At 41.3% G+C, this 14,934-nt stretch overlaps 1 protein-coding gene across 7 annotated transcripts in view; it reads right to left on the reverse strand.

Moving 5' to 3' along the window:
• Positions 1-14,934, reverse strand: part of PLCB1 (phospholipase C beta 1) — a 666,388-nt gene that overhangs the window by 152,984 nt on the left and 498,470 nt on the right. For all 7 annotated transcript variants that reach the window (XM_048842561.2, XM_048842562.2, XM_048842563.2 and 4 more), the window contains exons 13-15: positions 11,482-11,566; positions 10,809-10,986; positions 1,745-1,815 (exon numbers count right to left, since the gene is read on the reverse strand). In XM_048842561.2, coding sequence (XP_048698518.1) covers positions 1,745-1,815; positions 10,809-10,986; positions 11,482-11,566 — 334 coding nt within the window. The remainder of the gene's footprint in view (positions 1-1,744; positions 1,816-10,808; positions 10,987-11,481; positions 11,567-14,934) is intronic.

Here is a 14,934-nt window from a genome sequence, read left to right on the forward strand (position 1 = left end):
ATTCTTGCCAGCAAGTAATATGGGCTGGATGAATGGACTATAAGGTGGATAGAAAGCTGGCTAGATTGTCGGGCTCAACGGGTAGTGATTAATGGCTCCGTGTCTAGTTGGCAGCAGGTATCAAGCTAAGTGCCTCAAGGGTCTGTCTTGAGGCCGGTTTTGTTCAATATCTTCATTAATGATCTAGAGGATGGCATGGACTGCACCCTCAGCAAGTTTGCAGATGACACTAAACTGGGAGGAGTGGTAGATATGCTGGAGGGTAGGGATAGGATACAGAAGGACCTAGACAAATTAGAGGATTGGGCCAAAAGAAATCTGATGAGGTTCAACAAGGACAAGTGCGGAGTCCTGCACTTAGGACGGAAGAATCCCATGCACCGCTACAGACTGGGGACCAAATGGCTAGGCAGCAGTTCTGCCGAAAAAGAACTAGGGGTGACAGTGGATGAGAAGCTGGATATGAGTCAACAGTGTGCCGTTGTTGCCAAGAAGGCCAATGGCATTTTGGGATGTATAAGTAGGGTCATTGCCAGCAGATCGAGGGACGTGATCATTCCCCTCTATTCGACATTGGTGAGGCCTCATCTGGAGTACTGCATCCAGATTTGGGCCCCACACTACAAGAATGATGTGGACAAATTGGAAAGCGTTCAGCGGAGGGCAACAAAAATGATTAGGGGACTGGAACACATGATTTATGAGGAGAGGCTGAGGGAACTGGGATTGTTTAGTCTGCAGAAGAGAATGAGGAGGGATTTGATAGCTGCTTTCAACTATCTGAAAGAGGATTCCAAAGAGGATGGATCTAGACTGTTCCCAGTGATAGCAGGTGACAGAACAAGGAGTAATGGTCTCAAGTTGCAGTGGGGGAGGTTTAGGTTGGATATTAGGAAAAACTTTTTCACTAGGAGGGTGGTGAAGCACTGGAATGCGTTACCTAGGGAGGTGGTGGAATCTCCTTCCATAGAGGTTTTTAAGGTCAGGCTTGACAAAGCCCTGGCTGGGATGATTTAGTTGGGGATTGGTCCTGCTTTGAGCAGGGGGTTGGACTAGATGACCTCCTGAGGTCCCTTCCAACTCTGATTATTCTATGATTCTATGAAGAGGAGACCTTACCACTCTATTTAAAAGCTAAATCACATAGCTGGTATTTTAATACTTTATACATGCCTATAAGATTCTTGGGGAACAGACTGCCTTATCTTATCTTCTGAAAAGTGCCGAGCACATTGTGAGCACCCATATAAATTAATAATAATAAATGTGTCTCCTACAGATTTCACCACAGAGCTGTCACAGCATAGTTATATATAAGCTGTATATATATATATATATATATATATATAGAGAGAGAGAGAGAGAGAGAGAGATACACATATATACATACATATATATGTATATACACACATATAATAAAGAAGTAGCTGTCTAAAACTGATTCATTATATCTTATTTTACTTAGTTAAAATATGAATAAAGTGAGCAACAGTGTACACGTGTTCGCAAAAAGAAAAGGAGTACTTGTGGCACCTTAGAGACTAACCAATTTATTTGAGCATAAGCTTTCGTGAGCTACAGCGAATTCTTTTAGGACTATTGGCAAATATTTCTAAAGTTTGTATTATGTTTTAAGGGCATGTCTTCCTTTCTCCACTAGATGGCAGTCCAACACTTAGTAATGCAAGCCAAATTAAAGGACCAGAATCACTCCACCGCTATTTCAAAATGTTTAATTCCTTACTTCATCTGTTGACGATTTTTTGCAGTCATCATCATAGTCATCGTCATCGTCACTCTCGATCTCTGCTTCTCCTGCAACATTTTAATTACAATACAATTATTGGCTGAAACAATGATTATAAATACCAAGACTATTCTTGATAGACACCTTCAAGTGCTGTTGCTTTAGAGGGTTCCACATTTTAGGGGGACTGCCTCTTATATAACACACCAAATTCACTGTCTTGAGTGGTTTAGCCATCCTCAACATCGCTGACTTACTTTGGGGAATTTGCCTATCAAACAAACAACCCCTTTGTGTCTTTGTAAAGGACTTTTGTGGTCAACAAAACAGTGATTCAGAACAGCAGTTTAGATGTTAGAATAATGAACTAAAAAAAAGAAAAAAGAATGCTGCATTTTGATAGTCTGTGCATATACAATATACAATATCACATATTATTAACCAAGGATAGTTCAATGGTTAGGACTTGGCTGATTTGAGTTCAAGTCTCTCCTCTGCCACACACTTCCTGTGTGATGTTGGGCAAGTCACTTACCTTTTTCTTTATGCCTCAGTTCTCTATCTGTAAAATGGGGATAATAGCACTTCCCTAAGGGTGTTGTAAGGATAAATACATTAAAGATCCTGAGAAACCATGGCAATGGAGGCTATATAAGTACCATTACTTAGACTGTAACGTCTTTGTTTGTACAGTGCCTAGCACAATGGGGCTGCATTCTCCATTAGTCCTTATGCACTACTGTAATAAACTTAGTTATTACTACTAACAACAATGTACTTATTCAGTAAATAATATTTTGGGTTAAATTAAAATATTTAATATTTTTATCATAATATATTGAAAATTGTGAGGCAGATACTCAGCTGCTGTCAACTGGCAATAGTTCCTTTGATTTCAATGGAGCTATTTCAATGTACACCAATCGAAGTTCTGTCCCTGCATGTTTTTCTAGCCCTCAGCGCTGAGGTGGCATATCACACACTCACCAGCAGAGGGCAATGCAAACTAAATAATGTGAAGAAGCTGCTTAAATATCATTCTTTTACTCAAAAAGTACTGAATGAGTAGATGAGACTGAATCACATAGATTTTTAAGCCTTGTTCTCAGTTATGTTATACCAATTTAAACCCTATTGGCAAGACAGATTAATTTGTTACTAAATCAAAGAAACATTTTCCCCCTAAACAAAATAGTCTTATTATAGTGCTTTCCAGAAACAATCACGTTCAACAAAAATTGCAGCCTTATCTTTCTCCTTAGAAATTTCTACTGTAGGTTTTACTTTCAGAAAGAAGCCATCAAAACTGAGCTTTAACTTACGCGCAGATCCCTAGATGGACCTGCTAGGTCAGTATGTTTTATTACAGGCTGCATGAATCTTTTTATTTCATAACCTTTTGCCCACGGTTTTCACTTTTCTCAGTTAACCATGGCAAAGCAATTTTCTTTTGGCATCAGGAACAGCTAACATCCTTGCCTGCTGCAAAAACAAACTGCAATGTGAGAATTCATCCACAATGCCACAACCTTCCTCCTTGGGGGGAAGAGATAATTCAGTCCTGATTCTTCATCTCAATTCATGGCCTGATTCAAAGCCCACTGAAGTCAACGTAATGACCTCTGTTGACTATGTAGAGCATATATAATGAAAGCAACGTGGGCTACTTTCTCAATCGAGCTATGATTCCCCAGGCTGGGTTTTCTCCCAGACACTGGTGTTGATATGCCATGCCTTTTTTCATGAACAAATCTTTGTTTGAACATTTCATTGAAGAAAATAACATGAGCGCTCAACAGGCTCAGGGGATAGTTTGGGGGAACTTTAATGTATTGCTAAGAGCCTGAAGTGTTCTCGCTGGATTTGCAGTAACAGCCACTGGCTATGAATCTCTTAATTTATTCATTTAGATTAGCAAAAAGCACTTCCTAGAGTCCATTAAACGAGAAGAAGAGGCAGATTATGGCAAACTTTTTGCCCTGCTGAGATTAGTATATATTGGTGGCACCCATTGGTTGGCAGCTTATCACCACCAGATGTGTCCATGGAGGGAAATCTGCAACATATTACCTATTTATTTGAAAAGGTTTAACTGAAAAATCCCAATTAGATCAATTCTCACTTACAAAAGTTCTCCTAGGACAGCATAAGCTGCAGCTGTGAACACTCTGTTTGCCAGAAGCTGGGAATAGGCAACAAGAGATGGATCACTTGATGATTACCTGTTCTGTTCATTCCCTCTTATGTACATGTAAGGGTCTACAGACAAATACTGCAAATTAATGCAGCTTTAGAAACTACGGGTCAGATCCTCAACTTGAGTAGCCATAGCTCCATTGACTGTTGTTGTTCTGCAATTTACACCAGCTAAGGATCTGGATTTATGACGTTATATGAAGCTACGTCGAAAACCATGGGCGGGAAAGGCTAGTTGAACAGAGTCTGACTACAGATATTTGAGCACGATGTATACAGTAAGATAAGAGATGGTGCTAGATACTGGGGTTTCCAAAGAAGCCTAAGATAAGTAAGTGTCCAACATTGAATGAAATTCAGAACCGCCTTAGGCCCCTTTGCAAATCCCCATCTGAGTGAAAAAAAGTTTAAAATTCACTTGTGCAGCTCTGTTAGCGGTCTAAACTGCACCAAAATAGCTCAATCAACTGAAGACCTGCAGGAACACCTTGTGCGGGAAAGCACCTTTTATTTACTCTTTGGATACCTTTCAGTGCTGACATACTTTTTAGATTTAGGAGTTCATTTTATTTAGCTTGTAAATTTAAAGTGGTCACTTGCTGACAGCTGGCAATGCGCCAGCTCCTCGGCTGGTTTAAATCGGCAAAGCTCCTCAGACTACAACAACCCAATGCTGATTCACACCAGCTGAGGAGCTAGCTCTAAAAGCTTTAATCCATTTTTACTCAGTCACCCAGGGAGCACATATGCCTCCTTCATCTTCCCCTAGCATTCCTGCAACTCTCCGTGAGTAGTTCCTCTGCAGACCATAGTGAATCTCACCCTAAGAGGGAAGGGTTAAGAATTTGCCCCACTATTTTTAAGTGTTAGCCAGGCACTTAGCAGTTATCCAAACTTTGGCTGCTTTAAACTGTCAGTTGCTTTGGGCCTTTATATTAAACAATCCGTCCACGTCAAGCCCATGAAAAACAACCTACCGCGTACAGAGGTAATATGAAAAGGAAACAAAATACCACAATACCACAATGCTAGGAATGAGATTTTCTTTTTCCAAAATGAAACTCTAATCCAAACCAATTTCTCAAACGTCTGGTGATTTGGCCAGCATACAATGCTGCAGTGACGCTGGTGGTATACAGGCATTTTCAACTCACAGAAAAGTGACTTAAATTGGTTTATAAACCAATGTAGTGAATCAGGTGCAAAGCCTTCTCTGAACACTCTGTTTTTGGGTTATAAATAATAATATTTTGCTGCTATATTTTGCTTATAAGTACATCCAAGAGTCATCTTTAAGACTGTCCCAAATCAATTTCAACTAAAGCCAAATAAGCCTAGCTTAAAATGAAATACAAGTCTCCGCACCTTTTGCATCAGTTTGACTAAAATGGTTTTAAATCGCACCTATAATTAAACGGGCTCAACTTTCTCATGTAATAATAATACCCAGGATTTATTCAATACGTTTCATCCACAGATCTCACAGGTGTTTAACAAAGGAGGTCAGAATCATTATCTTTATTTTCCAGATGGGGAAATTGAGGCACAAGGCAGTGACAAGACTTGCCCAAGGTCACCCAGCAGGCCCATGGGCAAGCAAAGAATAGAAGCTAGGTCTCCCAAGTCCCAGTCCAGTGCTTTATTGACTATGCAACACTGCTTGTCAAGGCAAGTCCTTATTCTCACAAGTCCTGTATACTGCTATAAATACATTTAAATAATAGATTTTTAAAAACCTACATTAAAGGAATTTTAAGCTTGCAAAAATCACACAGTCAAAAGTTAGGAAATGGCAGAACTGAAGTTGCCTGTGCTACCATAATACGGCTGTCTTGTGTGTATGCATAATGATAGTTTTTAATTACATGACTGGCTGACACCTGGCATAGAAAATGTCACCCCTAATGCTTAAAGTTTGGCAAAGTTATAAGAAACGGAAAACAGGGTCTTATAATGAAAAGTGTTAGACAACCTTAATTTTGGGCAGCGCTACCTGCCTATAATAATTGTTTAGGATGTAAGTTCTCCAGGGCAGAGATTTCTCTTATTATGTGTGTGAACAGTGCCTTGCACAACTGGTCTCTGATCTCACATGGGATCTCTGGGCACTATCATGATACAACTAATACATGATGATAACCTTCCTGTTCTAAATCTGCATTCAAGAAACCAGCTAGTGACCAACAAGAAATGAAGTATTACCTACTGCTTCCCATTGGCTAAGATCCCTATAATCACCAATTGTACTGGATATTTAGTTTCAATATTATGTTTCTCACTAGAACATAGGAACATAAAAAAACAACAATTTAATGTGGTTTGTTATAGGAGTGCAGAACAAACCTTAGATAACTCAGGTAGATAGATATATAGATATATAGCTCTCAAATCAAAAGCAGATAAAGATACTTTTATATATTTTATTTATTGGAAATTGCTCTTCTACTTAGTTTGCCCAGTTTTAGCCTGGAGCAAGTTTTTTACCTTCTTCAGTACAGGAGGTTTACAATAGGAATAGTGTAAACTCTAGCTGCATGAACTGTCTGTACTGTGCATTGCGGGTGGGTGGGAGCAGCTACAAGTATAAAAGTAAGAGTACAGTGTGATGATAATTAAAGAAATCAAAGCTAACTAAATGCAAATAATCTACATCCATGTATTGGTGACTGTGGTGTCTTGGAAAAATTAATCCGCTCTCTGTCCAGAGGAATGCACAGCCCGTGCTATCAATTTATTTGTTATATTTAGGTGAGTAAAATGGAAACAGAGCAGTGTACTTTCATATGGAGGAGTGGGAATTAATGGGAGTCACATGGTTAAATAGTGGTGCATTGAGCTGAGAAATATACCATGAAGTAATACAAGATGTAGGGCCTGATTTACCCTGGCCCTGCAACTTGTGTAGTCATTTTCCCCAGTGCAATGTAAGTGGATGTAAAATGATACCATTCTGATGTGCTAGCATTTTACACCCACTTTACACAGGTACATGTGACCCTACTAGATGTGAGGCAGCAGTGAATGGGGCTCTGGGATTTGAGAGCCAAATCGCCCCCTGCATTCAGTCTTAAATACAGAAGAACCACTGCAGTTTCACTGTGCACGGAGCTAATACGCAGAAAGGCCCTTCATGGAAGTCATATCCCTTGCATGCTTCATAGAATCATAGAATATCAGGGTTGGAAGGGACCTCAGGAGGTCATCTAGTCCAACCCCCTGCTCAAAGCAGGACCGATCCCCAACTAAATCATCCCAGTCAGGGCTTTGTCAAGCCTGACCTTAAAAACTTCTAGGGAAGGAGATTCCACCACCTCCCTAGGTAACGCATTCCAGTGTTTCACCACCCTCCTAGTGAAAAAGTTTTTCCTAATATCCAACCTAAATCTCCCCCACTGCAACTTGAGACCATTACTCCTTGTTCTGTCATCTGCTATCACTGAGAACAGTCTAGAGCCATCCTCTTTGGAACCCCCTTTCAGGTAGTTGAAAGCAGCTATCAAATCCCTCCTCATTCTTCTCTTCTGAAGACTAAACATCCCCAGTTCCCTCAGCTTCTCCTCATAAGTCATGTGTTCCAGTCCCCTAATCATTTTTGTTGCCCTCCTCTGGACTCTTTCCAATTTATCCACATCCTTCTTGTAAGGTGGGGCCCAAAACTGGACACAGTACTCCAGATGATGCCTCACCAATGTCGAATAGAGGGGAACGATCACGTCCCTCGATCTGCTGGCAATGCCCCTACTTATACATCCCAAAATGCCATTGGCTTTCTTGGCAACAACGGCACACTGTTGACTCATATCCAACTTCTCGTCCACTGTAACCCCTAGTTTCTTTTCTGCAGAACTGCTGCCTAGCCATTTGGTCCCTAGTCTGTAGCGGTGCATGGGATTCTTCCGTCCTAAGTGCAGGACTCTGCACTTGTCCTTGTTGAACCTCATCAGATTTCTTTTGGCCCAAAGCTCTGCTCCATGGTGCTTCCCTTTGCATTGGAAGTTTGGGCACATGGCAATGGAAGGCTGGAGGAGCTGATCATATACTAAACTCCCCAAGTGTGTGGGGGGGGGGGAAGAAGGGAGGGGGCCTAAATGTATCGCACACAACACAATGCACCAGGTCATTAGATTTCTTCCGGCAACTAACAGATGTTACTAGATCGCAGGCCCTGGTTCTCATGGGAGACTTCAATCATCCTGATATCTGCTGGGAGAGCAACACAGCGGTGCACAGACAATCCAGGAAGTTTTTGGAAGGTGTAGCGGACAATTTCCTGGTGCAAGTGCTGGAGGAACCAACTAGGGGCAGACCTCTTCTTGACCTGCTGCTCACAAACCGGGAAGAATTAGTAGGGGAAGCTAAAGTGGATGGGAACCTGGGAGGCAGTGACCATGAGATGATCGAGTTCAGAATCCTGACACAGGGAAGAAAGGAGAGCATCAGAATACGGACCCTGGACTTCAGAAAAGCAGACTTTGACTCCCTCAGGGAACTGATGGGCAGGATCCCCTGGGAGAATAACATGAAGGGGAAAGGAGTCCAGGAGAGCTGGCTGTATTTTAAAGAATCCTTATTGAGGTTACAGGGACAAACCATCCCGATGTGTAGAAAGAATAGTAAATATGGCAGGCGACCAGCTTGGCTTAACAGTGAAATCCTTGCTGATCTTAAACACAAAAAAGAAGCTTACAAGAAGTGGAAGATTGGACAAATGACCAGGGAAGAGTATAAAAATATTGCTTGGGCATGCAGGAGGGAAATCAGGAAGGTCAAATCATACCTGGAGTTGCAGCTAGCAAGAGATGTTAAGAGTAACAAGAAGGGTTTCTTCAGGTATGTTAGCAACAAGAAGAAAGTGAAGGAAAGTGTGGGTCCCTTACTGAATGAAGGAGGCAACCTAGTGACAGAGGATGTGGAAAAAGCTAATGTACTCAATGCTTTTTTTGCCTCTGTCTTCACGAACAAGGTCAGCTCCCAGACTACTGCACTGGGCAGCACAGCATGAGAGGAGGTGACCAGCCCTCTGTGGAGAAAGAAGTGGTTCGCGACTATTTAGAAAAGTCAGACGAGCACAAGTTCATGGGGCCGGATGCGCTGCATCCGAGAGTGCTAAAGGAGTTGGTGGATGTGATTGTAGAGCCATTGGCCATTATCTTTGAAAACTCATGGCGATCGGGGGAAGTCCCGGACGACTGGAAAAAGGCTAATGTAGTGCCCATCTTTAAAAAAGGGAAGGAGGAGGATTCGGGGAACTACAGGCCAGTCAGCCTCACCTCAGTCCCTGGAAAAATCATGGAGTAGGTCCTCAAGGAATCAATTCTGAAGCACTTAGAGGAGAGGAAAGTGATCAGGAACAGTCAGCATGGATTCACCAAGGGCAAGTCATGCCTGACTAATCTAGTTGCCTTCTATGACGAGATAACCTGCTCTGTGGATGAGTGGAAAGCAGTGAACGTGTTGTTCCTTGACTTTAGCAAAGCTTTTGACACAGTCTCCCACAGTGTCCTTGCCAGCATGTTAAAGAAGTATGGGCTGGATGAATGGACTATAAGGTGGATAGAAAGCTGGCTAGATTGTCAGGCTCAACGGGTAGTGATCAATGGCTCCATGTACAGGTGGCAGCTGGTATCAAGTGGAGTGCCTCAAGGGTCAGTCCTCGGACTGGTTTTGTTCAGTATCTTCATAAATGATCTGGAGGATGGTGTGGATTGCACCCTCAGCAAGTTTGCAGATGACACTAAACTGGGAGGAGAGGTAGATATGCTGGAGGGTAGGCATAGGATACAGAGGGACCTAGACAAATTGGAGGACTGGGCCAAAAGAAATCTGATGAGGTTCAACAAGGACAAGTGCAGAGTCCTGCACTTAGGACAGAAGAATCCCATGCACCGCTACAGACTAGGGACCCAATGGCTAGGCAGCAGTTCTGCAGAAAAGGACCTAGGGGTGACAGTGGATGAGAAGCTGGATATGAGCCAACAGTGTGCCGTTGTTGCCAAGAAGGCCAATGGCATTTTGGGATGTATACGTAGGGGCATTGCCAGCAGATCGAGGGACGTGATTGTTTCCCTCTATTTGGCATTGGTGAGGCCTCATCTGGAGTACTGTGTCCAGTTTTGGGCCCCACACTACAAGAAGGATGTGGACAAATTGGAAAGAGTCCAGAGGAGGGCAACAAAAATGATTAGGGGACTGGAACATATGACTTATGAGGAGAGGCTGAGGGAACTGGGATTGTTTAGTCGCGGAAGAGAAGACTGAGGGGGGATTTGATAGCTGCTTTCAACTACCTGAAAGGGGGTTCCAAAGAGGATGAATCTAGACTGTTCTCAGTGGTAGCAGATGACAGAACAAGGAGTAATGGTCTCAAGTTGCAATGAGGGAGGTTTAGGCTGGATATTAGGTTTAGGCTGGATATTAGGAAAAACTTTTCCACTAGGAGGGTGGTGAAACACTGGAATGCGTTACCTAGGGAGGTGGTGGAATCTCCTTCCTTAGAAGTTTTTAAGGTCAGGTTTGACAAAGCCCTGGCTGGGATGATTTAGTTGGGGATTGGTCCTGCTTTGAGCAGGGGGTTGGACTAGATGACCTCCTGAGGTCTCTTCCAACCCTGATATTCTATGATTCTATGATTAGCAGGAAATACTCCTGAGCCTCAACCTCGCTTAGATCTTGAGCAAAGCCTGTTGACTTGGCTTTTGAAAGGGGGACAGCACTTTGCCCTAACTAAATAACGTACCAGCTATTGGGCTAGACCCACACTGAGGCACCTTTACACTTACAGAGTGGTGTAAACAAGACTTAGTGTCAATCACAATTGGGCTCCTTATGTTTCAGGCAGTAATGTATTTGGGAGTTCAACTTTTACCTGCTCCAGGAGATGAGGGTTCAAACCCACTGGATGTATCACTGCACGTGTTGGAAGCTTGCTCAGAGAGCTTCTTTTTTGAACTTCCGTCGGCAGACTTTTGTGATTTCTTTTTATTCTTCACCAGAATTTTGTACATTAAGTCCATAGGGCTTGGAAGGGGAATGCCACTTTCAAGCTTAGAGGAAAGAAGGAGAGATGTGTAATAAATAAAATGGTCCCACGCCAGCTTCTCATTCTCCCCATGATGTACAGTTGTGCAATCCAAAATGTAACCCCATTTTAAGATGAAGCGTGGTTTGCACAACAGGTAGGCTCTGTGCTAAACAAAACAGCACCAATGAAGGCGCTTTAGAAGATAAAGAAAAAATGCACTATGAAAAATCTACAACAGTAACCATAAGAAGTATTATTTCCAATGTGAAAGCCCAGATTATAAAAGAGTAGATGTTAGAGCCAATTTTGATTTAGAGGATTAGCTCACAATAATCTCCAGATCAGAAACCATATGCTTAAACCAATAATAGCATACATTACTTTTAAAAACCCCAAACCCAAAAATCCAGCAGCTTCAATCTTGTAAGGCGGTATATGAAGAGCAACAGAAAACTGAAATATGCAAATACATATTCATACATATGCTTATGATCAGGGAAATACCAAACCATCTTACTGGGTATTTTTCCAGTGGATCCATGAGCAGTGCATCTCCAAAAATTAATCTGCAATATTCTGCCATTTTGGCTTGCTGCTTAGGGCTAGAAGGGGGGAAAGGATAGAATTAAGTGAGACTTATTCATACTGCAAGCTGAAAGCAGCAGTAATGGAAAAATCTAATATCCCTTAACTCGATGAAAGGATAATTTCCTGATCCTATCATTGTAAATTGTTCACAATGATCTTGATTCATCATACAATTATTCTGACTTCTCTGACAGCTCTTATCATAGAGCTTATACATGAAATAGTACAATAAAGGCACTGGCCATTTGAAGTCATAAATAGTGAAACTGACCTTGTCACATAGAGACAAATATTCACATGCACTTTACAGAATATAAAAACTGAATATATCAGTTGTGGGAGTGATAGAAATAAACTGTTATACATGTTTGGCTCTTTAGACAACCTATTTAAATATGTTTTCCTTCATCATACTTTTAGGTCACATCAAGGATTTTCAAGGTATATCTATGCTTTTATTCCCCCCCACCCCCCTTTTGCTTTTCTTCTTTGTAACTTGAGAATGTAAAGCAGAAGAGACAAAAAAGAGAAAAGGGGTTTTCCTTTTCAACGGCACTTCCAACATCTTGCACAGAGTCACATAGAAACTTTCTCAAACATGGTCACCCTCCGGCCAGTTCTACACTAGATACTAGCTAGTGGTTTTGGTTTTTTTACTGCCATAGCTTTGTTGGCAAAAGACCTATTTTCAGCACAGTCATAATGGCATAATTCTGCTTAGGCTGATATATCTTATATGGTGTTTGGGAAACAGGCATAAGCACAGTTTTTTGGTATAGGAGAGCTTTGCTGGAAAAGCTATACTGATCAGCAACATCTTCCTAACGTAGACCTGGCCTTAGCAACAAGCTCCTGGAGCAAGTAGCTGGATAATTATTTTAGCCTGTAGTGTGGACCACTGTTGAGACTGCCCCTTATCAGATGCTTGTCTACCTATATCATATTGTACTACAGTAAATTACTTTGGTGGTTTTCATGACATCCACTAGGGATAAGTCAAACTGAGCAGACTGTGCTTACGGCCAGTTTACCCAAAGTGCAAACCAAGAGTGAAATTATGTCTACATATCATTGTTTTGGGAGTTTTAGGACTACAGATAGGTTATAATAAATGCCACTTGCATAGCCTTAGAATGCGGTCTGCAGCTCCAGTTTTTTTATAACCACAGGGACAGGTTAAAACTGTTCAACTACAGGGTTTGTTTCGTTAGTGAAATAAAAAAAAAAGCAATTTCTGTTCAGAGATCATGGACGACACATGGACACGCCAAACAGTTATCGTTGCATCTATTGTTGATAACAGAATGTATCTATATAAATTAATATAGAAGAGGTGAGGCCCTAGGTTTTTTCTGGCAAGTTACAGTCCCGTGTATCACAACGTTTGGGAACCCCGCTGTTACAATCATATCTCCTCACAGGAGGTTGAAACTCGAGCTGGGTGGGAAACAGTTTTCTAGTCTCGTGAATATTTTTGAGCATTGTGGGGTTTGTTTTGTTTTTTGTTTCTCAATTTGGAGAAAAAGTTGAAAATTTTGAAAATATTCATAAACCAAAAAAGGCCAACCCCTCCCCCCCAAAAAAATTCAGTTTTGGTCATTGAAACGTTTGGTTTTGGTCAGTTTGAAACAATACATTTTCAGTGTTGACATTTTTTTCTTTTGTAAAACCTTTTAAGAGGACATTTGGAACAGGAAAACAGGATTTTTTATTTTGAACATTCTGAAATGAAATGTTTTCTTCTTTTTGTTAAGTTGGAAAATTCATCGAACCACACCCTGTTTCATGAACAGTTTGGATTTCGATGAATCTGCATTTTTCAATGAAAAACAACTCATCCAAAAATTCCCAACCAGCTCTAGTTGAAAGGACAACTGCCCAGCTGACAGGAACAATTTTTAATCTACTTCTCGACTAACCTTTTACAAACACAAATAAACTAGTGCATCTACTTTAAACTACCCTATTGTACTAGCTCTAGTGTACTACCAGGGCAGCGTGAAAGAACCTTAGTGTAAATGAGAATCTAGCCAAAAGTGTTTGGATAAACTTGCAGTTCAGCAATATGCACTGTTCACATTACTGAACACCCCATTCTGTTGCCCAGCTTGCCCTCTTATTATGGTCACTAATTATTCATTGTGTGCCAGCAGTGTAGTTGGTAATGGAAAGATAGCTGGTGACACAGTGAGTAAATCAGAGATAGGACCAAGCCTGGATGTCATTTAACTCAGAATCGGAATCTCCCAAAGTTCAGCATTGCTCCCATTTGGGGGATTCTGTCTTTAGCAGCCATAGGTTAAAACAGTCACAAACTTCAGTTGCCCACAGTACATATGGATGTAGATTTTAAATGATTCCACAAAGCTATGTGGGGTTTTAAACCGCTACGTTTTTCATCACTGCAGTATTTTGTTAATGCTGTCGCTTAAAGTTAGCCAGTTCTGCAAGAAAGTTAAGATGCAGGTTCAGTCTCAGGCATAATATTAGAAAGATGCGTAGGAAGCAAAGAGAGCTAAGAGCCCTCAAGAGAAGGGTTGGTGGAGAATGCAGTGACTTGGGGGTGAAGGTAGAGTGTTATAGTCCTTATCTAACTGGCAGCTCCTTTTCAAACAAATAAAACAGACAGGGTGCACAAAACACCCCTAGCTCTCTGTGGAAAGTGGGTGGGTGAGTGGGGATTTGTAGGCAAGTTCATCTTAATTTTCTCAACTAGTATGTATTTCTAACGGATCCAGACTCCTAGAGAGTATGATGTTCAAAGTCTGTTCCTCTTTAAACCAAACCCCACATTATCTAAAACTTAGGAACAGGCATAAGATTAGATTTTAAAAGGGCACATCAACAGAAAAAAAAAACCCAGATGTCTGGAGGTAGTGAGAGTTTCACTCCTACACAACAGCAAAATCTTATAGCACTTCAGAGAGAATTTAGGTTTAGAACTATCCTCACTAGAAGTAGTACTAGAAGGAAATTGTACAATCCTGTCCTAACCCCACATCGAACTCTCTCTCTATTTATCTCACTTCTCAGTGTGTGAAGAACTAACAGTTTATAACATACTGAGCCACGCAGTAATGATCCGTACTGTATGGAATTGTACCAGCAGTATGCGAAATGGAGAACCCCCCCAAAAGGTGCAATGGCAAAGGACTTTATTTACAAGATAAAGGAGGAGCGTAATACCTTTGTACTTTCAATATGTGTTAAGCAGGAAATACACAAACTGATATTTGTCCCTTTACTTAGATTGTGAAATTCTGTGACAAGGACCATTCTTTTTGTTTTGTGTATGTACAACACCTAGTACAATGCAGTCCTACTTTATAACTGGGTCTCCTAGGCATTACATATAATAATAGCCTATTATTTATGAACTGTT

The sequence above is a fragment of the Caretta caretta genome, chromosome 3 (assembly GCF_965140235.1).
Source record: "Caretta caretta isolate rCarCar2 chromosome 3, rCarCar1.hap1, whole genome shotgun sequence".
NCBI classification, from domain to species: Eukaryota; Metazoa; Chordata; order Testudines; family Cheloniidae; genus Caretta; species Caretta caretta.